Raw genomic sequence first — 24,122 nt, 5'->3', positions numbered from 1 at the left:
CCTACATCTTTAATTAAAACAGTCCAGAACACAATGAATCTTTAATAAAAGTACTCTGTGGCTTCTACATCTTTAATTAAAACAGTCCAGGGCTCCTGCATGTTTATAACAGTCCTGGGGGTTATATATAAATCATAAAGCCATTCCAGGACTCATGCACCTTTAATTAAAACAGTCCAGGACTCAATGCACCTTTAATAAAAGTACTCTGTGACTCCTACGTCTTTACTTAAAACACTCCAGGGCTCCTTCACCTTTAATTATAACAGTCCTGGGAGTCATATATAATTCATAAAGCCATTCCAGGACTCATGCACCTTTAATTAAAACAGTACAGGACTCAATGCACCTTTAATAAAAGTACTCCGTGACTCCTACGTCTTTACTTAAAACACTCCAGGGCTCCTGCACCTTTAGTTATAACAATTCTACATCTTTAATTAAAACAGCCCAGGGCTCCTGCACCTTTAATTATAACAGTTCTGGGGGCATATATAATTAATAAAGGCACTCCAGGGTTCCCGCACCTTTAATTATAACAGTTATGGGGTCATATATAATTAATAAAGCCATCCTGGGACTCATGCACCTTTAATTAAAACAGTCTAGGGAGCAATGCAACTGGACTCATGCAACTTTAATTAAAAGAGTCCAGGGTACAATGCACCTTTAATAAAACTATTCCAGGGCTCCTGCACCTTTAATGAAAACAGTTCTGGGGGTCAATATATAATTAAAGGTGCAGGAGCCTGGTGACATTTTAATTAAAGGTGCAGGAGCCCTGGAATGGCTTTATTAAAGGTGCATTGCATCCTAGACAGTTTTAATTAAAGGTGCAGGAGCCCTGGGGTGGCTTTATTAATTATTTAAGACCCCCAGAACTTTTATAATTAAAGGTGCAGGAGTCCTGCCACATTTTAATTAAAGGTGCAGGAGCCCTGGAATGGTTTTACTAAAGGCGCAGGAGCCCTGGAATGGTTTTACTAAAGGTGCAGGAGCCCTGGAATGGTTTTATTAAAGGTGCATTGCATCCTAGACTGTTTTAATTAAAGGTGCAGGAGCCCTGGGGTGGCTTTAATAATTTAAGACCTCCAGAACTGTTATAATTAAAGGTGCATGAGTCCTGGGATGGCTTTATTAATTATTTAAGACCCCCAGAACTGTTATAATTAAAGGTGCAGGAGCCCTGCAACACTTTAATTAAAGGTGCAGGAGCCCTGGAATGGTTTTATTAAAGGTGCATTGCATCCTAGACCGTTTTAATTAAAGGTGCATGAGTCCTGGGATGGCTTTATTAATTATTTATGACCCCCAGAACTGTTATAATTAAAGGTGCAGGAGCCCTGCAATGTTTTAATTAAAGGTGCAGGAGCCCTGGAATGGTTTTACTAAAGGTGCATTGCATCCTAGACTGTTTTAATTAACGGTGCATGAGTCCTGGGATGGCTTTATTAATTATTTAAGACCCCCAGAACTGTTATAATTAAAGGTGCAGGAGCCCTGCAACACTTTAATTAAAGGTGCAGGAGCCCTGGAATGGTTTTATTAAAGGTGCATTGCATCCTAGACTGTTTTAATTAAAGGTGCATGAGTCCTGGGATGGCTTTATTAATTATTTATGACCCCCAGAACCTATAATTAAAGGTGCATGAGTCCAGGGATGGCTTTATTAATTATTTATGACAACCAGAATTATTATAATTAAAGGTGCAGGAGCCCTGGAATGGTTTTATTAAAGGTGCATTGCATCCTAGACTGTTTTAATTAAAGGTGTATGGGTCCTGGGAAAGCTTTATTAATTATTTATGATCCCCAGAACTGTTATAATTAAAGGTGCAGGAGCCCTGCAACGTTTTAATTAAAGGTGCAGGAGCCCTGCCACACTTTAATTAAAGGTGCAGGAGCCCTGGAAAAGCCAGACGACAAATGAAATGCAAAGAAATCCCCGTTCCAAATCGAGGGACAAAGGAAAGACAACTGGATTTGTTTTCTCTGCCATGTAACCAATGCCACACACAACAAGCCACGAAGAGATTGAATGGCTCTTGCTTTCATTCAAAGGGAAAAGGCCCAAAAGGATATATTGTGACAAGAGAAGGGATTTGGGGAGATTATCCAAAAAAGACAAGGGGGAAAAATGCCTTCGGAACACAAAAGTCTTTTATTGCAAAAGAAAGCAGGAAAAAATAACCAGGGCATTGCCACCTTTTTGTGCAATTGTCACTCGATCCCTTAATTTCTAGCTTTGCAAAAACTCTAAAAATAATTGGGAACTGCAAATCCCTCTATTTGCTGCGTTTGCACCCCTTGGATGCTTTTCTCCCAATGACTCCCAAAACTGCATTTCTGAAAAGCTCAGCGGATATTTTAAATGTATTTAATTCTACACCGAAGAAGCAGAAATCGTATTTAGGTCAATGCCCTTATTTTGCCAGCATGTGATTCCCGGGCTCCAAAGCTTCCCATCTCAATGCGATAAGAGACCTAGCACCATGTAACTAAGTCAAAAAGGCAAAAAAGTTGGAAAGGAGGGGTCTCTGAGCATGTGCAAAGTGCTTTTTGCCTCCCTTGGTTTGCCCTCCTCATACTGTTGAAGCTGCAGATAGCTCTGAGCAGGGCCTCTGAGCATGTGCAGAGTGCTTTTTGCCCCCCTTGGTTTGCTCTCATACAGTTGCAGCTGCAGATAGATCTGAGCATGCCCCCTGAGCATGTGCAGAGTGCTTTTTGCCTCCCTCGGTTTGCTCTCATACAGTTGCAGCTGCAGATAGATCTGAGCAGAGCCTCTGAGCATGTGCAAAGTGCTTTTTGCCTCCCTTGGTTTGCCCTCCTCATACTGTTGAAGCTGCAGATAGCTCTGAGCAGGGCCTCTGAGCATGTGCAGAGTGCTTTTTGCCCCCCTTGGTTTGCTCTCATACAGTTGCAGCTGCAGATAGATCTGAGCATGCCCCCTGAGCATGTGCAGAGTGCTTTTTGCCTCCCTCGGTTTGCTCTCATACAGTTGCAGCTGCAGATAGATCTGAGCATGCCCCCTGAGCATGTGCAGAGTGCTTTTTGCCTCCCTCGGTTTGCTCTCATACAGTTGCAGCTGCAGATAGATCTGAGCAGAGCCTCTGAGCATGTGCAGAGTGTTTTTTGCCTCCCTTGGTTAGCCCTCTTCATACAGTTGAAGCTGCAGATAGATCTTAGCAGGGCCTCTGAGCACGTACAGAGTACTTTTTGCCTCCCTTGGTTTGCTCTCATACAGTTGCAGCTGCAGATAGATCTAAGCAGAGCCTCTGAGCATGTGCAGAGTGCTTTTTGCCTCCTTCGGTTTGTCTCTCATACAGTTGAAGCTGCAGATAGATCTGAGCAGAGCCTCTGAGCATGTGCAGAGTGCTTTTTGCCTCCCTTGGTTTGCTCTCATACAGTTGCAGTTGCAGATAGATCTGAGCAGGGCCTCTGAGCATGTACAAAGTGCTTTTTGCCTCCCTCAGTTTGCCCTCCTCATACAGTTGAAGCTGCAGATAGATCTGAGCAGGGTCTCTGAGCATGTGCAAAGTGCTTTTTGTCTTCCTTGGTTTACCCTCCTCATACATTGCAGCTGCAGATAGATCTGAGCAGAGCCTCTGAGCATGTGCAGAGTGCTTTTTGCCTTCTTTGGTTTGCCCTCCTCATAGTTAAATCTGCAGATACATCTGAGCAAGGCCTCTGAGCATGTGCAGAGTGCCTTTCATCTCATTCCCACAAAACTAGGCACTCTGCACATGCTCAGAGGGCCTAAGAGGCAGGAGATCCAAATTGGAACTGCAGGTGGGTTTGAGCAGTGTTTCTGAGCATGCACAGAGTGCTTTGCATCTCCTTCCCACGAAACCATTTGGGTTTCAGAGTCAGAATATCAACTCAAAGCCTCTAGATGGGTTTGAGCAGGGTCTCTGAGCATGTGTAGAGTGCTTTTCATCTCATTCCCATGAAAATAGTTTTGCCTTCCCTATAAAAAGCACTCTGCGCATGCTCAGAGGACCTAAGAGGCAGGAGTTTCAGGTCGGAGCTGCAAATGGGTCTCAGCAGGGCTTCTGAGCATGCACAGAGTGCTTTGCATCTCATTTCCCATGCAAACAGAGCTTGTCGTCCCCATAAGCCTGGAATGTATGGCTTCCAAAGTGAAGCCTGCAGATAAAACTGCAAAGTACCTCTGGGCATGTGCAGAGTGCTTTTCATCTCATTTCCATGAAACCAGAAGCTGAGCACTCTGCACATGCTCAGAGGGCCTAAGAAGCAGGAGTTGCTGCAGGTGGGTTTGAGCAGGTACTCTGAGCATGCACAGAATGCTTTTCATCTCTCGGTGGGTTTGAGCAGGGCCTCTGAGCATGCGCAGAATGCTTTCCATCTCTAGATGGGTTTGAGCAGGTCCTCTGAGAATGCGCAGAATGCTTTCCATCTCTAGATGGGTTTGAGCAAGTCCTCTGAGCATGTGCAGAGTGCTTTTCGTCTCTAGACGGGGTTGAGCAAGTCCTCTGAGCATGCGCAGAGTGCATTTCATCTCTAGATGGGTTTGAGCAGGGCTTCTAAGCATGTGCAGAATGCTTTCCATCTCTACATGGGTTAGAGCAGGTCCCCTGAGCATGTGCAGAGTGCTTTTCATCTCTAGATGGGTTTGAGCAGTTCCTCTGAGCATGTGCAGAGTACTTTTCGCCTCTAGATGGGTTTGAGCAGGTCCTCTGAGCATGTGCAGAGTGCTTTCCATCTCTAGATGGGTTTGAGCAGGGCCTATGAGCATGCGCAGAGTGCTTTCCATCTCTAGATGGGTTTGAGCAGTGTTTCTGAGCATGTGCAGAGTGCTTTTCATCTCTAGATGGGTTTGAGCAGGTCCTCTGAGCATGTGCAGAGTACTTTTCATCTCATTCCCCATGCAACCAGAGCTTGCCGTCCCCATAAGCCAGGAATTTAAGGCTTCCAAAGTGAAGCCTGCAGATAGATCTGCAAAGTACCTCTGAGCATGCGCAGAGTGCTTTTCATCCCATTCCCATGAAACCAGTTTTGCCTTCCCTATAAAAAAAGCATTTTGCACATGCTCAGAGGGCCTAAGAGGCAGGAAATCCAAACTGGAGCTGTAGATGAGTTTGAGCAGGATTTCTGAGCATGCGCAGAGTGCTTTTCGTCCCTAGATGGGTTTGAGCAAGTCCTCTGAGCATGTGCAGAGTGCTTTTCGTCTCTAGATGGATTTGAGCAGGTCCTCTGAGCATACGCAGAGTGCTTTTCATCCCATTCCCATGAAACCAGTTTTGCTTTCCCTATAAAAAAGCATTTTGCACATGCTCAGAGGGCCTAAGAGACAGGAAATCCAAACTGGAGCTGCAGATGAGTTTGAGCAGGATTTCCGAGCATGTGCAGAGTGCTTTTCATCTAATTCTCCATGCAACCAGAGCTTGCCATCTGTACAAACCTGGATTTAAAGCTATAGAACGCAATTCTGCAGATGGATCTTTGCAGTGCCTCTGAACATGTGCAGAGTGATTTAATTCGAGCGCATAGCTGCACCACGATAGACTTGAGAGTTGGGAAATTACAGTTGGGTTCATCTGGATTCACAAAGGTTGTACTTTGCTGTTTACAAATCCACGTGGCACCAACCACAAAGCACAGAAGTCTATGTTGATATTGGCAAGGAGCGAATGCAAAAGGGATTGCACAAAGCGTTGCAGACAGAGGGTTGGGAATCTCTCCTGGCACTGAATTTAGGAATGTGCAACGATGGCCTTTTCCCGTCTGCCTGGAAATGATGCAAAAGTCACTTCCATTATTGCAAAAAGCATCAGAATATGAGCCTGATGGCAAAAAAAAAAATATTTTTAATTGTGCATTTTTTTGCAAGGCAGCTCTCTTGCCCTAAGTTTCCTCCTTCTGATCTTTATATCATAGAATTAGCTTTGAATCTTAGACAAGGGTTCAAAGGTGTTGGAAATAAATTACTACTAAATAAATTACTACTAAATTACTCCTAATTACTGCTCCCTTCCAACTCCAGTGCAATATATTATTATTATTATTATTATTATTATTATTATTATTATTATTATTGCCCTGCTTTATCTCTCCCGAAGGAGAGATATGCATACAAATATGCAAAACAGGATTCAATATAAACAGTATTACAAAATTCACAATTTAAAAACAAAACATATTCAAAGTCTGTTTGCTTTCGCTGCAGCAACCGTTCGGAGAGGAACGCCGCGTTGTTTGCTTTAGCTGCCCTGGAAATGTTTGCAATGTTTGGAAAATACACAAAGGAGGAACGATAAAATGCAAAGTGACGTTCTAAAGAAAGGAAAACTGTCTGGAGTGGATCTACACTGCCCAATGGATGCGATTTCACGGCACTTTCGCGGCTTTCAATGCTATGAGACCCTGGGCGTTGTAGTTTTGCAAGGTCTCGAGCCTTGTAAACTACACAAGTATGTAGGACATAAGAAGTGTCAAGGGAAGAATGTTCAAGCTAAGATTTGTGTGAAACAAATATAATATAATATAATATAATATAATATAACATAACATAACATAACATAACATAACATAACATAATGATAATAATTTTATACATATGTATGTGTGTGCAAATATATATTTTAATACGTACATAAATGTAGGACATAAGAAATGTCAAGGGAAAATGTCCAAGCTTTGTTTATACAGGAAAAAATTATGTGAAACTAATATAGTATAATATAATATAATATAATATAATATAATATAATATAATATAATAATTATATATATATATAATTTCATAATTATATAATAATTATATAATTTAATTATTATATATAATATAATATATATAATAATTATATATATAATTATATATATAAAATTTAATATTTAATATATTATACCTAGAATATATATTATAATGTGTTATATTATATGTATAAATATATAATATATTTAATATATTATATCGAGAATATATATTTTAATACGTACATAACTGTAGGACATAAGAAGTGTCAAGGGGGAAATGTCCAAGCTTTATTTATGAAGGAAATTTATATGAAATGAATATAATATAATATATTTCTTTCTTTCTCTTTCTTTCTTTCTTTCTTTCTTTCTTCCCATCCTTACTTCCTTCCTTTCACTTTTAATTCATTATTTCCTTCTTTCTTTCCCTCCTTCTCTCTTTCCCTCCTTCCCTTCCTTCTTCATTCTTCCCTTCCTCCTTCTCCTCCTCCTCCCTTCCCTCCTTCCCTCCTTCCTTCCTTTTCTCCCCTTCCTCCTCCTTCTTTCTTTCTTCCTTCCTTTCTTCCTCCCTCCCTCCCTCCCTCCCTCTCCTCCTTCCTTCCTTCTTCCCTTTCCTCCTTCCTCCTTCCCTTCCTTCTTTCCTTCCCTCCTTCTTCCCTTCCTTCCCTTCCTCCTCCTCCTCCTCTTCCTTCCTTCCTTCCCTCCTTCCTTCCTTCCTTCCTTCCTTCCTTTCTCCCCTTTCTCCTCTTTCTTTCTTTCTTTCTTTCTTTCTTTCTTCCTTCCTTCCTTCCTTCCTTCCTTCCTTCCTTCCTCTCCTCCTTCCTTCCTTCTTCCCTTTCCTTCCTCCTCCTTCCCTTCCTTCTTTCCTTCCCTCCTTCTTCCCTTCCCTTCTTCCTTCTTCCCTTTCTCCTTCTTTCCTTCCTCTTTCCTTCCTCCCTTTCCCTTTCCTTCTTTTCTTCCCTTCCTTCCCTTCCTTTTCTTCCTTCCTTCCTTTCTTCATCCCTTCCCTTCTCCTTCCTTCTTCCTTCCTCCCTTCCTTTCCCTTCCCTTTACTTCCTTCCTCCTTCCTTCCCTTTCTTCTTCTTTCCTTCTTCCTTCATCCCTTCCCTTCCTCCTTCCTTCTCCTACTCCTTCCTCCTTCCTTCCTTCTTTCCTTTTTTCCTTCTTTCCTTCTTTCTCCTTCTTTCCTTCCTCTTTCCTTCCTCCCTTCCTCTCCCTTCCCTTCCCTTCCTTCCTTTTCTTTTCTTCCTTCCTTCTCTTTCTTCGTCCCTTCCCCTCCTTCCTCCTTCCTTCCTCCCATGCTTTCCCTTCCCTTTACTTCCTTCCTCCTTCTCCTTCCTTCCTTCCTTCCTTCCTTCCTTCCTTCCTTCCATTTCTTCCTTCCTTCCTTCCTTCCTTCCTTCCTTCCTTCCTTCCTTCCTTCCTTCCTGGGCATTGAGTCTAAAATCATGTCCAGTTTTCACATATTTTTAAAGGGTAGAAATTAAGCTGAACACAGCCCAGCATCACGAATACAATGAAGGAAACATTAGCCTCTGAGCATTCACAGAGTGCATAATGTCACCTCTTACCTCCAGTTGTTTACCTTGCAAAGAAGGGGACGCTTCAGCAAGAAAATGCAGGGAAACCAAGTTAAATTGGTAACAGAGTGCATTGTGGATCAGGTCTGGGCCAGGTTGGGCCCTCCAGGTGTTTTGGACTACAACTCCCACAATTCCTAACAGCCTATCGGCTGTTAGGAATTGTGGGAGTTGCAGTCCAAAACACCTGGAGGGCCCAACCTGGCCCAGACCTGATATAGATGCCCCATAAATGATATAGATGTACTCACCTGGAAAGCTAGGCTGTATTGGGTCCTATGGTGCCGGGGAGACGAAATCCGCCCGGCAACCCGACACCCTTTCCAATGTAGAGCCTGACCTTTTGCTTTCCCCACCTGTCAATCATTAAACAGGTATCCCAAGGCCTTTCGGATGGATCCCTTGCATCATCAGGTGCTTCCCAAAAGAGACACAGTCCTCCATCTGCTTCTTTACCTTAGAGAGGGATAGATATACCTGTTGCTTTTCCTTACCAGGAATCTCTGCCCAGGTGTGCGGAGCCGTAGAGAGAGATACCTGCACAAAGAGGAACAGGGAGGGGTCAGGTTGGCAGGTAACTTGATGCTCCAACCAACGGATGGAAACCAGGGGGAGAAAATAAACACGCCCAGCCCAGGTGAGAGCCAGGTGAGCCTCGTTTTGGGCTAGGCGAAAGGTAAAAGGCATTGAGCTAAGTCACACCTGCAAACCAGGTATACAGGATCCTTGAGGGAGTCTCTCCAACTAGGAATGCGCTCTTGGCCCTTTCTGGCCTTCCCAAGCTGTCCTGGTTACGTCTACACCAATATTAAATATCTTTAATATATGTATAATATATGTATTATAATATGTATATAACTGTAGGATATAAGAAGTGGAAGGAAGGTAATGATGAAGGAAGGAACGAAGGAAGGAACGAAGGAAGGAACGAAGGAACGAAGGAGAGGAGAAAGGGAAGGGAGAAAGGGAAGGATGGAAGGAGAAAGAGGGAGAGAGGGAAGGAGAGAGGAAAGAGGAAAGGAAGGAAAGATGAACAGGAAGAAAAGCAGGATGGAAGGGAAGGAGGGAAGGGAAGGAAGAAAGGAAGGAAGGAAGGAAGGAAGGAAGGAAGGAAGGAAGGAAGGAAGGAAGGAAAGGATGGAAGGAGAAAGAGGGAGAGATGGAAGGAGAGAGGAAAGAGGAAAGGAAGGAAAGATGAACAGGAAGGAAAGCAGGATGGAAGGGAGGAAGGGAAAGTGGGAAGGGAAGGGAAGGGAAGGAAGGAAGGGAGGAAGGGAGGAAGGGAGGAAGGGAGGAAGAGAGGAAGAGAGGAAGGGAGAAAGGGAGAAAGGGAGAAAGGGAGAAAGGGAGAAAGGGAAGGGAGAAAGGAAAGGATGGAAGGAGAAAGAGGGAGAGAGGGAAGGAGAGAGGGAAGGAGAGAGGAAAGGAAGGAAAGATGAGCAGGAAGGAAAGCAGGATGGAAGGGAGGAAGGAGGGAAGGGAAGGGAAGGGAAGGGAAGGGAAGGGAAGGGAAGGAAGGAAGGAAGGAAGGAAGGAAGGAAGGAAGGAAGGGAGAAAGGGAAGGATGGAAGGAGAAAGAGGGAGAGAGGGAAGGAGGGAGGAAAGAGGAAAGGAAGGAAAGATGAACGGGAAGGAAAGAAAGATGGAAGGGAGGAAGGGAAGGAGGGAAGGGAAGGGAGGGAGGGAGCATGGGAAGAATGGAAGGATGGAAGGAGAGAGAGAAGGAGGGAAGAAGGGAAGGAAGAAGGAAGGAAGGAAGGAAAGACAAGAGGGAAGGAAGGACGAAATGGAGGAAGGGAAGAATGGAAGGGGAGAGAGGGAAGGAGGGAGGAAAGAGGGAAGGAAGGAAAAATGAATGGGAAGGAAAGAAGGATGGACGGGAGGAAGGGAAGGAGGGAAGGGAAGGAAGGAAGGAAGGAGTAGGAGGAGGTGGAAGGAAGGAGGGAGGGAAGGGTTGAAGGAAGAAGCATTGGAAGCATTGGAAAGGATGAAAGGGAGCATTGGAAGGATGGAAGGAGAGAGGGAAGGAGGGAAGAAGGCAAGGAAGATGGAAGGAAGGGGAAAAAAGACAAGAGGAAAGGAGGAAGGAAAGAATGGAAGGAGAAAGAAGGAGAGGGGGAAGGAGGGAGGAAAGAGGGAAGGAAGGGAAGGGAAGGGAAGGGAAGGGAAGGGAAGGAAGGAAGGAAGGAAGGAAGGAAGGAAGGAAGGAAAGACAAAAGGGAAGGAAAGATGGATGAAAGGCTGGAAGGGAAGGGGGAAGAAAAAGAGAAAGAAGAACAAAAGGAAGGAAAGAATGGAAGGAGAAAGAGGGAGAGAGGGAAGGAGGGAGGGAAGGATGAAGGAAGGAAAGACAAAAGGGTAGGAAGGAAGGATGAAAGGGAGGAAGGGAAGGATGGAAGGAGAAAGAGGGAGGGAGTGGAAGAAGTAGGAAAGAGGGAAGTTAGGAAAAACGAAAGAGAAGAAGGATGAAACAAGAAAGAGGGAGAAGAGGGAAGAAGGGAGAAAAGTAGGAAGGAAGGAAAGATGAAAGGGAAGGAACGAAGGATGAAAGGAGAAAGAGAGGGGAAGAAGGAGGAAAGAGGGAAGGAAGGAAAGATGAAAGAGAAGGAAAGAATGATGAAATAGTGGAAGGGAAGGATGGAAGGAAGGGAAGGAGCAAGGAAAAAGAGAAGGAAAGGAGGATGAAAGGAAGGAAGGGTAGGATGGAAGGAAGGAAGGAAAGGGTAAAGGAAAGACAAAGACGAAGGAAAGACAAAAAGGAAGGAAGGAGAAAGAGGAAGAAAAGAGAGAAGGGAGGAAGGATGAAAGGGAGGAAGGGAAAGATAGAAGGAGAAGAGGGAAAGAGGGAAGGAGGGGTTGAAAGAGGGAAGGAAGGAAAGACAAGAAGGAAGGATGAAAGGGAGGAAAAGAAGAATGGAAGAAGAAAAATGGGAGAGGGAAGGAGGGAGGAAAGAGGGAAGGAAGGAAGGGAAGACGACAGGGAAGGAAAGAAGGATAAAAGGGTGGAAGGGAGGATAGAAGGAAGGGAAGAAGGAAGAGAAATGAGAAAGAAAGAAGAACAAAAGGGAGACAAGAAAGAATGGAAGGAGAAAGTGAAAGAGGAAAGGAGGGAAGAAAGAAGAAAGGAAGGAAAGACTAAAGGGTAGGAAGGGAGGAGGGGAAGGATGGAAAGAGAAAGTGAGAGAGAGAGAAAGGTAGAAAAGAGGGAAGTTAGGAAAGACGAGAAGGAAGGAAAGAAGGATGAAAGGGTGGAATGGAAAGATGGAAGGAAGGGAAGGAGGAAGGGAAAAGGGAAGGAGGAAAGGGAGGAAGGGAAGGATGGAAGGAAGGAAGGAAGGGTAAAGGAAAGAGAGAAGGAAGGAAAGACAAAGAACGAGAGAGGGAGGAAAGAGAAAAGGAAGGAAGGACAAAAGGGAGGAAGGGAAGGATGGAAGACGAAAGAGGGAAAGAGGGAAGGAAGGAAAGACAAGACAGACGGAAGGGAAAGAAGGGATGGAGGAAGGAAAGTCAGAAGGAAGGATCGATGAAAGGGAGGAGGGAAAGGATGGAAGGAGAAAGAGGGAAGGGAGCAGGAAAGAGGGAAGGAAGGAAAGACAAAATGGACGGAAGGGAAGGAAGGGATGGGGGAAGGAAAGACAGAAGGAAGGAAGGATGAAAGGGAGGAAGGGAAGGATGGAAGGAGAAAGAGGGAAGGAAGGAGGAAAGAGGGAAGGAAAGACAAGATGGACAGTAGGGATGGAAGGAAGGGATGGAGGAAGGAAAGACAGAAGGAAGGAAGGACAAAAGGGAGGAAGGGAAGGATAGAAGGAAGGAAGGAGGAAAGAGGGAAGGAAGGGAAGAAAGGAAGGGATGGAGGAAGGAAAGACAGAAGGAAGGATCGATGAAAGGGAGGAGGGAAAGGATGGAAGGAGAAAGAGGGAAGGGAGCAGGAAAGAGGGAAGGAAGGAAAGACAAAATGGACGGAAGGGAAGGAAGGAATGGAGGAAGGAAAGACAGAAGGAAGGAAGGATGAAAGGGAGGAAGGGAAGGATGGAAGGTGAAAGGGAAAGAAGGAACGAAGGAAAGACAAGATAGACAGAAGGGAAGGAAGGGATGGAGGAAGGAAAGACAGAAGGAAGGAAGGATGAAAGGGAGGAAGGGAAGGATGGAAGGTGAAAGGGAAAGAAGGAACGAAGGAAAGACAAGATAGACAGAAGGGAAGGAAGGGATGGAGGAAGGAAAGACAGAAGGAGGAAGGACAAACGAGAGGAAGGGAAGGATGGAAGGAAAAAGAGGGAAGGAGGAAGGAAAGAGGAAAGGAAGAAAGTAGTCCAATGAATCATGTTTTAGTGACAAAGTGCCTTTTTCATTACAGTAAAAACTAATTAATATATACCTTGGACTTCCTATTTATGGACAGTCCGTAATATATACTTGCTATTTATGGACAAACCCAAATAAACGCCTTGCTTCCCATTATTATGACCTCTCACTATGCATGTACATTATCCAGGATCCCATAGCATGGAGCTGCAGCAATTAAAACGGCACTAAATTGCATTAATGCATGGCTCAATCTGTGGATGCCGAATCCGTCGATACAGAGGCCCGGCTGTACTTTGCTATGCAAGAGAGTACTACACATCCCGGATTTCTAGCCTTTTCCTGGGAATGAAACCCATGCCATTTCGCTTGTGATAGAAAGTGTTCTTTGTGACCAAGGCAAGCACCAACGCCGCCGCTTCCTCCTCCTCCTCCTGCTTTCCTTTGTCTCCAGGGCTTGCTATTTTTGTCTTTTAACACAAACACACTCTGCTCCTCCTTTTCCCAACAGATTTGTGGCCGCTCTTGCATAAATCCTGCACATCTTTACAAGGGAAAAAGAGATTATAAAAAAAAACCACAGCAGAAATCTGTGGATTCATGGGAGGGAATGGAAATGCGCTCTGCACATGCTCAGAGGCCTCGCTCAGACCCATCTGCAGGCTTCAATTTGGAAGTCCTGCCTCTTTAAATCCAGGTTTATGGGCATAGAGATGAAATGCACTCTGCACATGCTCAGGGGCTTGGCTCAGACCCATCTGCAGTCCTGCCTCTTTAAATCCAGACTTATGAGGAAGCCAACTGTATTTTCACAAAAGTGTGATGAAGATGCACTCTGCACATGCTCAGAGGCCCTGCTCAAACCCATTTTCAGCCTTCAATTTGGAAGTCCTGCCTATTTAAACCCAGGTTTATGGGTAAAGAGATGAAATTGCACTCTGCACATGCTCAGAGGTTGTGCTTGAACCCATTTTCAGACTTCAATTTGGAAGTCCTGTCCCTTTAAATCCAGGTTTATGGGCATAGAGATTAAAATGCACTCTGCACATACTCAGAGGCTTGGCTCAGACCCATCTGCAGTCATTTTGAGAGCCTTGCCTCTTTAAATCCAGACTTATGAGGAAGCAAATTGTATTTTCCTAGAAGTGTGATGAAAATGCACTCTGCACATGCTCAGAGGCCTTGCTTGAACCCATTTTCAGCCTTCAGTTTGGAAGTTCTGCCTCTTTAAATCCAGGTTTATGGGTAAGGAGATGAAAATGCATTCTGCACATACTCAGAGGACTTGCTGGGACTCATTCTCAGCCTTTAGTTTGGAAGTCCTGTCCCTTTAAATAGAGATGAAAATGCACTCTGCACATGCTCAGAGGCTTTGCTCAGACCCATCTGCAGACTTCAATTTGAGAGCCCTGCCTCTTTAAATCCAGACTTATGAGGAAGCAAATTGTATTTTCATAAAAGTGTGAAGAAAATGTTCTCTGCACATGCTCAGAGGATCTGCTCGGACCCATTTGCAGCCTTCAGTTTGGAAGTCCTGCCTCTTTAAATCCAGGTTTATGGGCAAGGAGATGACAATGCATTCTGCACATGCTCAGAGGACTTGCTGGGACTCATTTTCAGTCTTCAATTGGGAAGTTCTGCCTCTTTAAATCCAGGTTTATGGGTAAGGAGAAGACAATGCACTCTGCACATGCTCAGAAGCCCTACTGGGACCCATTTTCAGCCTTCAATTTGGAATTCCTGCTTCTTTAAATCCAGACTTAAGGGAAATCGAATTGTATTTCCATGGAAGTGGGATGAAATGCACTCTGCACATGCTCAGAGGCCCTGCTTGGACCCATTTTCAGCCTTCAATTTGGAAGTCCTGCCTCTTTAAATCCAGGCTTATGGGTAAGGAGACGACAATGCACTCTGCACATGCTCAGAGGGCTTGCTCAGACTCATCTGCAGGCTTCAGATTGGAAGTTCTGCTTCTTAAATCCAAATTTTAAGAAATAATTATTATTATTGTTGTTGTTTTCTCTCCTCCAATCGATGGAAAGGCAAACTCATAGGAGTGAGACGAAAAATACTTTGCACATGCTCAGAGACCGCCTTGATTATCGAATTATAGATTGTGATGGATTTCTTCTCCAAATACATATGAAAACCTGGGAAGCCAAGGAGCAAAATGGGGGTCAAACAAGGACATTGACCTAAACCAGATTGCGGCTCTCCTTCATAATTTTCCCCCTCTCTTTCTCTCATTGAAATATTCATTGACCTTTCAGAAATACACTCGAAGCCTCCAAAGAAAATGAGCAGCAAAGGGATGTGAATGTGGCTGTAGGGTAAACTACAACTCCCACTATGGTGAGTCAGTCCCCTCAAGCTCCTCCAGGAGGTTGAGTTAGTCATAGGGATTGTGTGTGCCAAGTTTGGTCCAAGTCCATCATCGTTGGAGGTCACCATTTCTGGTTGTGGGTGAACTACAACTCCCAGAAAGGAAGGTCAGTTCCCCCCAAACTCCTCCAGTAATCTAATTTCTGCATATCAGGTATGTGTGCCAAGTTTGGTCCAGATCTATCCGTGTTTGGGTTCACAGTGCTCTCTGGATGTAGGTAGGTGAACTACAACTCCCCCAAATCAAGGTGAATTTTCTCCAGACCTTCAGTACTTTTTTTGCTGATCATGGGAGTTCTGTTTTCCAAGTTTGGTTCAATTCCATCTTTGGTGATGTTCAGAGTGCTCACTTACTGCAGGTGAACTATAAATCCCAATTTCTAAACTCCATCTTTGGTGGAGTTCAGAGTGCTCACTTACTGCAGGTGAACTATAAATCCCAATTTCTAAACTCCATCTTTGGTGAAGTTCAGAGTGCTCACTGAGTGCAGGTGAACTATGAATCCCAGTTCCTAAACTCCATCTTTGGTGGAGTTCAGATTGCTCATTGATTGCAGGTGAACTATAAATCCCAGTATCTACAACTCCCAAAATGCCCAAGCCATTTTCCCTTAAAACCCACCAGGATTCAAATTTGGGTAGATCAGGTATGCATGCCAAGTTTGGTCCAGATCCATCATTGTTTGAGTCCATAGTGCTCTCTGGATGTAGGTGAACTACAACTCCCAGACTGAAGGTCCATGCCCAGCAAAACCTTTCAGTATTTTCTGCTCGTCATGGGAGCTTTGTGTGCCAAGTTTGGTCTAATCCCATCTTTGGTGGAGTCCAGAATGCTCATTGATTGCAGGTGAACTATAAATCCCAGTATCAACTCCAAAATGTCCAGGCCAATTCCCCTCAAAATCCAAATGCAAATTTAGGAATATTGGGTATGCATACCAAGTTTGGTCCAGATCCATCATTGTTTGAGTCCACAGTGCTCTCTGGATGTAGGTGAACTACAACTCCCAAACTCAAGGTCAATTCCCACCAAAACCTTTCAGTATTTTCTGTTGGTCATGGGAGCTCTGTGTGCCAACTTAGGTCCACTTCCATCTTTGGTGGAGTTCAGAATGCTAACTGATTGCAGGTGAACTATAAATCCCAGTATCAACTCCCAAATGTCCAGGCCAATTCCCCTCACAAGCCATGTGTATCTGTATATATGTGTGTGTGTATATTTGTGTGTGCTTGGGTATATGTATATATGTGTGTGTATGTAATGTGTGTGTATATATTTGTGTGTGCTTGGGTATATATATACACATGTGTATGTATGTGTGTGTGCATGTGTATATTTGTGTGTGCATGTGTATATGTATATATGTGTGTGCATGTAATGTGTGTGTGTGTATATTTGTGTGTGCTTGGGTATATATATACACATGTGTATATATGTGTGCATGTGTATATTTGTGTGTGCATGTGTGTATGTAATGTATGTGTTTATATATTTGTGTGTGCTTGGATATATATATAAACATGTGTATCTATGTGTGCATGTGTATATTTGTGTGTGCATGTGTATATGTATATATGTGTGTGTATGTAATGTGTGTGTGTGTATATTTGTGTGTGCTTGGGTATATATATATACACGTGTATGTATGTGTGTGTGCATGTGTATATTTGTGTGTGCATGTGTATATGTATATATGTGTGTGCATGTAATGCGTGTGTGTGTATATTTGTGTGTGCTTGGGTATATATATACACATGTGTATGTATGTGTGCATGTGTATATTTGTGTGTGCATGTGTATATGTATATATGTGTGTGTATGTAATGTATGTGTTTGTATATTTGTGTGTGCTTGGGTATATATATACACATGTGTATGTATGTGTGCATGTGTATATTTGTGTGTGCATGTGTATATGTATATATGTGTGTGTATGTAATGTATGTGTTTGTATATTTGTGTGTGCTTGGGTATATATATACACATGTGTATGTATGTGTGCATGTGTATATTTGTGTGTGCATGTGTATATGTATATATGTGTGTGTATGTAATGTATGTGTGTGTATATTTGTGTGTGCTTGGTATATATATATACACGTGTATGTATGTGTGTGTGCATGTGTATATTTGTGTGTGCATGTGTATATGTATATATGTGTGTGTATATTTGTGTGTGCTTGGGTATATATATAAACATGTGTATGTATGTGTGCATGTGTATATTGGTGTGTGCATGTGTATACGTATATATGTGGGTGTATGTAATGTTATGTGTGTGTATATTTGTGTGTGCTTGGGTATATATATATACACATGTGTATGTATGTGTGCATGTGTATATTTGTGTGTGCATGTGTATATGTATATATGTGGGTGTATGTAATGTGTGTGTTTGTATATTTGTGTGTGCTTGGGTATATATATACACGTGTATGAATGTGTGCATGTGTATATGTACATGAGTGTGTGTGTGTATATGTGTGTGTGTGTGTGTGTGTGTATGGTGTATGTTTGGGGTTTTAAAGTCCGTTCTGCTAGGGTTTTTTGTTGTTGATGTTGGGTTGTGGGTTTTTTTTTGTAATTTTAGGGGTGATGAACACTCATTGGTCTGTTAGGGGTGTAGTGTCCAAATTTCGTGTCAATTCGTTCAGTGGTTTCTGAGTTCTGTTAATCCCACAAACGAACGCTACATTTTTATTCATATAGATATATAGATTTACAGCCCTGCAAAACAAAACAATCACTTCCTTCTGCCCAGGAGAATGGAAGTTTTCAGCACTTTGGGGACGCGGCGGATGGTGAGCGACACGCGTGTCCCCCGCTGCAGCGTGGATCCGGGTTCGTACCCGCAGGCGTTGGCCACATGTCCCGTGACGGCGTCTTCTGTGATGGGACGGATGCCGTGAAGGTAGCGGACATACATGTCTTCCCTCAAAACCAAGAGGCTTCGGGGCTGAAGCAGCAAAGACAGGAAGCGGCGCTGCTCTTCCGTCTGCGGGACCGAACCCTGGAAGGTAAAAGGCAAATCTTAGATTTCTGAGACAGAAAAATGTGTTTTGAAAAGGAAGGAGGAATTAATTCACTGGATTTAAGACATATGACAAAAAAAATTAATTAAACTATAGGGACCCCCAAAGGGCATCTAGTCCACCTCCTTCAGTCAGGCAGAGTTACATGGAATTAGAGATGTACGTTGGTTAGAGAAACCATGTAGCTATAGAATTTTTTTCCCCAAGTATGTTTATGTACGTATAAGTATTGTTAACTGATACATTATTATGTTCGATTAAACAAAAGATCATTAGAGACAATTGTGCATTTTTGGCAAAGAACATGACTTATTAATTTTAGTTTTTGGTGATTAGAAAGGATTGGTTATGGAAAGGAAATTAGTGTCAATGTTAGAGAGGTATGGAAATAGATATATGTCCCTCTGTGCATACATAAACATATGTGTGTGTATATATATATCATAATAATATCTATCCATATAATAGAATATATATATATATATATATATGAACACACACACACAGACATATATCATATCATAGAATATATATATACACACATATATATATCATAGAATAATATATATATATACACACACACATATATTATAGAATAATATATATATACACACACACATATATTTCATAGAATAATATGTATATACACACACATATATCATAGAATAATATATATACACACAATATATATATCATAGAATAATATATATACCCACAAATATATCATAGAATAATATATATATATATATATATATATATATATATATATATACAAACCATAGAATAATATATATATATATATACACACACACAAACCATAGAATAATATATATACACACATATATATCATAGAATAATATATATATATACAAACCATAGAATAATATATATATATACACACACATATATATCACAGAATAATATGTATATACACACATATATCATAGAAATATATATATACACACATATATGTCATAGAATAATATATATATACACACAAACCATAGAATATATATCCACACATATATATACATACATACATACACACACATATATATCATAGAATTATATATATATATATATATATACACACACACATATATCATAGAATGATATAAACACACACATATGTCATAGAATAATATATTTTCATATACGCACACATATTTATCAGAATTATATATATATATATATATACACACACACCACATACACATATATCATAGAATTATACACGCATATATATATATATACACACATAGAGACTCTCAGTTAACCAGAACTCAAGGAACTGGAACTTTCAAGCAACCGACAAAGAAATCAAATAAATAATACTATAAAATTTATATATATACATAACACAACCAAAGCTGTGTTGCATTGAGTCAAATTTGCCTTTGTTTGCTTTTTATTACCGTGTTTCAATATTAATATCAAGTCAATACACAGGGCATACTATTAGTTAGGCCTATTTTTTTTAAATAGTAACTCTCAAGCAACCAGAAACAACATTTTTCCAGAATTATCACTTTTATTTCCCTCTCTTGTTTTTGTTTATTGTACCATTACGAATATGGATCTTAGCAATCAATCTGACCAGCAAAGGCTTGCAAGTTCCGTCCAGCCAGAATCAGCAGGAAGTGTCAATTGTGTGATTTTTTCAAAGGATATCTGGAGCCTTTGTGTTACCTCTCCGCCTTCCTCTTGCTGCCCTCTCCCGACCGGATGGTAGAAGTCGAGGGAAGTGTGGGAGCCCAGGCTGATGGTGGTGACCGCCGGGAAATAGAGGGGACCGTCCTCATGCGGCTGGAAGAGAAGGGAAAGGCGCCGTCTGGAATACGTGGGATGGCCACACACCATGACGGCCACTGGTCTCCCATCCCAACACATCATAAAGGCACACGAAAGAGTCTGGGAAAGTCCTAGAGACAATTCTGGGACATGCATATGTATGTATATGTCTATATATCTATGTGTATATTATTATTATTATTATTATTATTATTATTATTATTTATAATATTGAGACCATTTTGGGACATGCATATGTATGTATATGTCTATATATGTGTATATTATTATTATTATTATATTATTATTATTATTATTAATAATAATATTGAGACCATTTTGGGATATGCATATGTATGTATATGTCTATATATCTATGTGTATATTATTATTATTATTATTATATTATTATTTATAATATTGAGACCATTTTGGGACATGCATATGTATGTATATGTCTATATATGTGTATATTATTATTATTATTATATTATTTATAAGATTGAGACCATTTTGGGACATGCATATGTATGTGTATGTCTATATATCTATGTGTATATTATTATTATATTATTATTATTTATAATATTGAGACCATTTTGGGACATGCATATGTATGTATATGTCTCTATATCTATGTGTATATTATTATTATATTATTATTATTTATAATATTGAGACCATTTTGGGACATGCATATGTGTGTATATGTCTATATATCTATGTGTATATTATTATTATTATTATTATTATTATTATTATTTATAATATTGAGACCATTTTGGGATATGCATATGTATGTATATGTCTATATATGTGTATATTATTATTATTATTATTATTATTATTATATTATTTATAATATTGAGACCATTTTAGGATATGCATATGTATGTATATGTGTATATTATTATTATTATTATTATTTATAATATTGAGACCATTTTGGGACATACATATGTATGTATATGTGTATATTATTATATTATTATTATTATATTATTATTATTATTATTATTATTATTTATAATATTGAGACCATTTTGGGATATGCATATGTATGTATATGTGTATATTACTATTATTATTATTATTATTATTATTATTATTTATAATATTGAGACCATTTTGGGATATGCATATGTATGTATATGTCTATATATCTATGTGTATATTATTATTATTATATTATTTATAATATTGAGACCATTTTGGGACATGCATATGTATGTATATGTCTATATATGTGTATATTATTATTATTATTATTATTATTATTATTTATAATATTGAGGCCATTTTGGGACATGCATATGTATGTATATGTCTATATATCTATTTGTATATCATTATTATTATTATTATTATTATTATATTATTTATAATATTGAGACCATTTTGGGATATGCATATGTATGTGTATGTCTATATATCTATGTGTATATTATTATTATATTATTATTATTTATAATATTGAGACCATTTTGGGATATGCATATGTATGTATATGTCTATATATCTATGTGTATATTATTATTATTATATTATTGATAATATTGAGACCATTTTGGGACATGCATATGTATGTATATGTCTATATATGTGTATATTATATTATTATTATTATTATTATTATATTATTATTTATAATATTGAGACCATTTTGGGACATGCATATGTATGTATATGTCTATATGTCTATGTGTATATTATTATTATTATATTATTTATAATATTGAGACCATTTTGGGACATGCATATGTATGTATATGTCTATATATGTGTATATTATTATTATTATTATTATTATTATTATTATTTATAATATTGAGACCATTTTGGGACATGCATATGTATGTATATGTCTATATGTCTATGTGTATATTATTATTATTATATTATTTATAATATTGAGACCATTTTGGGACATGCATATGTATGTATATGTCTATATATGTGTATATTATTATTATTATTATTATTATTATTATTTATAATATTGAGACCATTTTGGGATATGCATATGTATGTATATGTCTATATATCTATGTGTATATTATTATTATTATATTATTTATAATATTGAGACCATTTTGGGACATGCATATGTATGTATATGTCTATATATGTGTATATTATTATTATATTATTATTATTATTATTATTATTATTATTTATAATATTGAGACCATTTTGGGATATGCATATGTATGTATATGTGTATATTATTATTATTATTATTATTATTATATTATTATTATTATTATTATTATTTATAATATTGAGACCATTTTGGGATATGCATATGTATGTATATGTGTATATTATTATTATTATTATTATTATTATTATATTATTATTATTATTATTATTATTATTATTATTATTTATAATATTGAGACCATTTTGGGATATGCATATGTATGTATATGTCTATATATGTGTATATTATTATTATTATTATTATTATTTATAATATTGAGACCATTTTGGGACATGCATATGTATGTATATGTCTATATATGTGTATATTATTATTATTATTATTATTATTATTATTATATTATTATTATTATTATATTATTTATAATATTGAGACCATTTTGGGACATGCATATGTATGTATATGTGTATATTATTATTATTATTATTATATTATTATTATTATTATTATTATTATTATTATTTATAATATTGAGACCATTTTGGGATATGCATATGTATGTATATGTGTATATTATTATTATTATATTATTATTATTATTATTATTATTATTTATAATATTGAGACCATTTTGGGATATGCATATGTATGTATATGTCTATATATCTATTTGTATATTATTATTATTATTATTATTATATTATTATTATTATTATTTATAATATTGAGACCATTTTGGGACATGCATATGTATGTATATGTCTATATATGTGTATATTATTATTATTATTATATTATTATTTATAATATTGAGACCATTTTGGGACATGCATATGTATGTATATGTCTATATAACTATGTGTATATTATTATTATATTATTATTATTTATAATATTGAGGCCATTTTGGGACATGCATATGTATGTATATGTCTATATATGTGTATATTATTATTATTATTATATTATTATTATTTATAATATTGAGACCATTTTGGGGCATGCATATGTATGTCTATGTCTATATATCTATGTGTATATTATTATTATTATATTATTATTATTTATAATATTGAGGCCATTTTGGGACATGCATATGTATGTCTATATATCTATGTGTATATTATTATTATTATTATTATTATTATTATATTATTATTTATAATATTGAGACCATTTTGGGATATGCATATGTATGTATATGTCTATATATCTATGTGTATATTATTATTATTATATTATTTATAATATTGAGACCATTTTGGGACATGCATATGTATGTATATGTCTATATATGTATATATTATTATTATTATATTATTATTATTATTATTATTTATAATATTGAGACCATTTTGGGATATGCATATGTATGTATATGTCTATATATGTATAAATTATTATATTATTATTATTATTATTATTATTATTATTATTTATAATATTGAGACCATTTTGGGACATGCATATGTATGTATATGTCTATATATGTATATATTATTATTATATTATTATTATTATTATTATTATTTATAATATTGAGACCATTTTGGGATATGCATATGTATGTATATGTCTATATATGTATAAATTATTATTGTTAGGTTTTACTATGTATTAAGTCATGCACTGCTAATGAGTTAATGGGCTTCTGTTGGGAATGCTGTGAATGCATTGATTGTATGTGGGGAATCATTTGGGAAATGTGTTTTTGCCTACTCAGAGTGATTGTCTATGACACAATCCTGGGTTTGGGTTGGGTCAATTAGTTAGTAACCAATCAAGGAGTAAATGTATTGTAAATGTATTGTATATAAGGAAACCATGTACAATGTATATTCCCCCTTCCTTTGATGTTGTGCTGTTGTGATGTTATTCGTCAAAGACTATAAAAGAACCTGTCTACTTGGACATGATACTGCATACTGTGGTGAGTCTGTGAGTCTGTAATATCATCTAAAACTGGGGGAAAGACAATAGTAAAAACTGGATAATGGCCGGGCATGTGCTCAAGTATCTACTGTGGAAGCAGAAGACTGAAAAGTGCTGAGCAGGAGGAAAGCTGCTGGAACGCGCTGAGGCTGTGCAAGTGTGAAGTTAACACTGGCCATAACAATTATTATATTATTATTATTATTATTATTTATAATATT

The 24,122-nt window shown here is 38.5% G+C and overlaps 2 protein-coding genes across 2 annotated transcripts in view; both read right to left on the bottom strand.

Moving 5' to 3' along the window:
• Nucleotides 1–8,812, bottom strand: part of LOC132781408 (nesprin-2-like) — a 49,025-nt gene extending 40,213 nt beyond the window's left edge. Inside the window, exon 1 of the mRNA XM_067462263.1 lies at nucleotides 8,792–8,812. The gene's annotated coding sequence lies outside the window, so the exon portion shown is untranslated. The remainder of the gene's footprint in view (nucleotides 1–8,791) is intronic.
• Nucleotides 8,813–17,666: 8,854 nt separating this feature from the next.
• ALKBH6 (alkB homolog 6) overlaps nucleotides 17,667–24,122 on the bottom strand; it is a 19,237-nt gene continuing 12,781 nt past the window's right edge. Inside the window, exons 5-6 of the mRNA XM_067461709.1 lie at nucleotides 19,704–19,820; nucleotides 17,667–17,992 (exon numbers count right to left, since the gene is read on the bottom strand). Of these exons, the coding sequence (XP_067317810.1) occupies nucleotides 17,726–17,992; nucleotides 19,704–19,820 (384 nt within the window). The 3' untranslated portion in view covers nucleotides 17,667–17,725. The remainder of the gene's footprint in view (nucleotides 17,993–19,703; nucleotides 19,821–24,122) is intronic.

The sequence above is a fragment of the Anolis sagrei genome, chromosome Y, assembly GCF_037176765.1.
Source record: "Anolis sagrei isolate rAnoSag1 chromosome Y, rAnoSag1.mat, whole genome shotgun sequence".
NCBI classification, from domain to species: Eukaryota; Metazoa; Chordata; class Lepidosauria; order Squamata; family Dactyloidae; genus Anolis; species Anolis sagrei.
The sequence above is the reverse complement of the archived record's forward strand: the minus strand, read 5'-3'. Positions and strand labels throughout refer to the sequence as shown.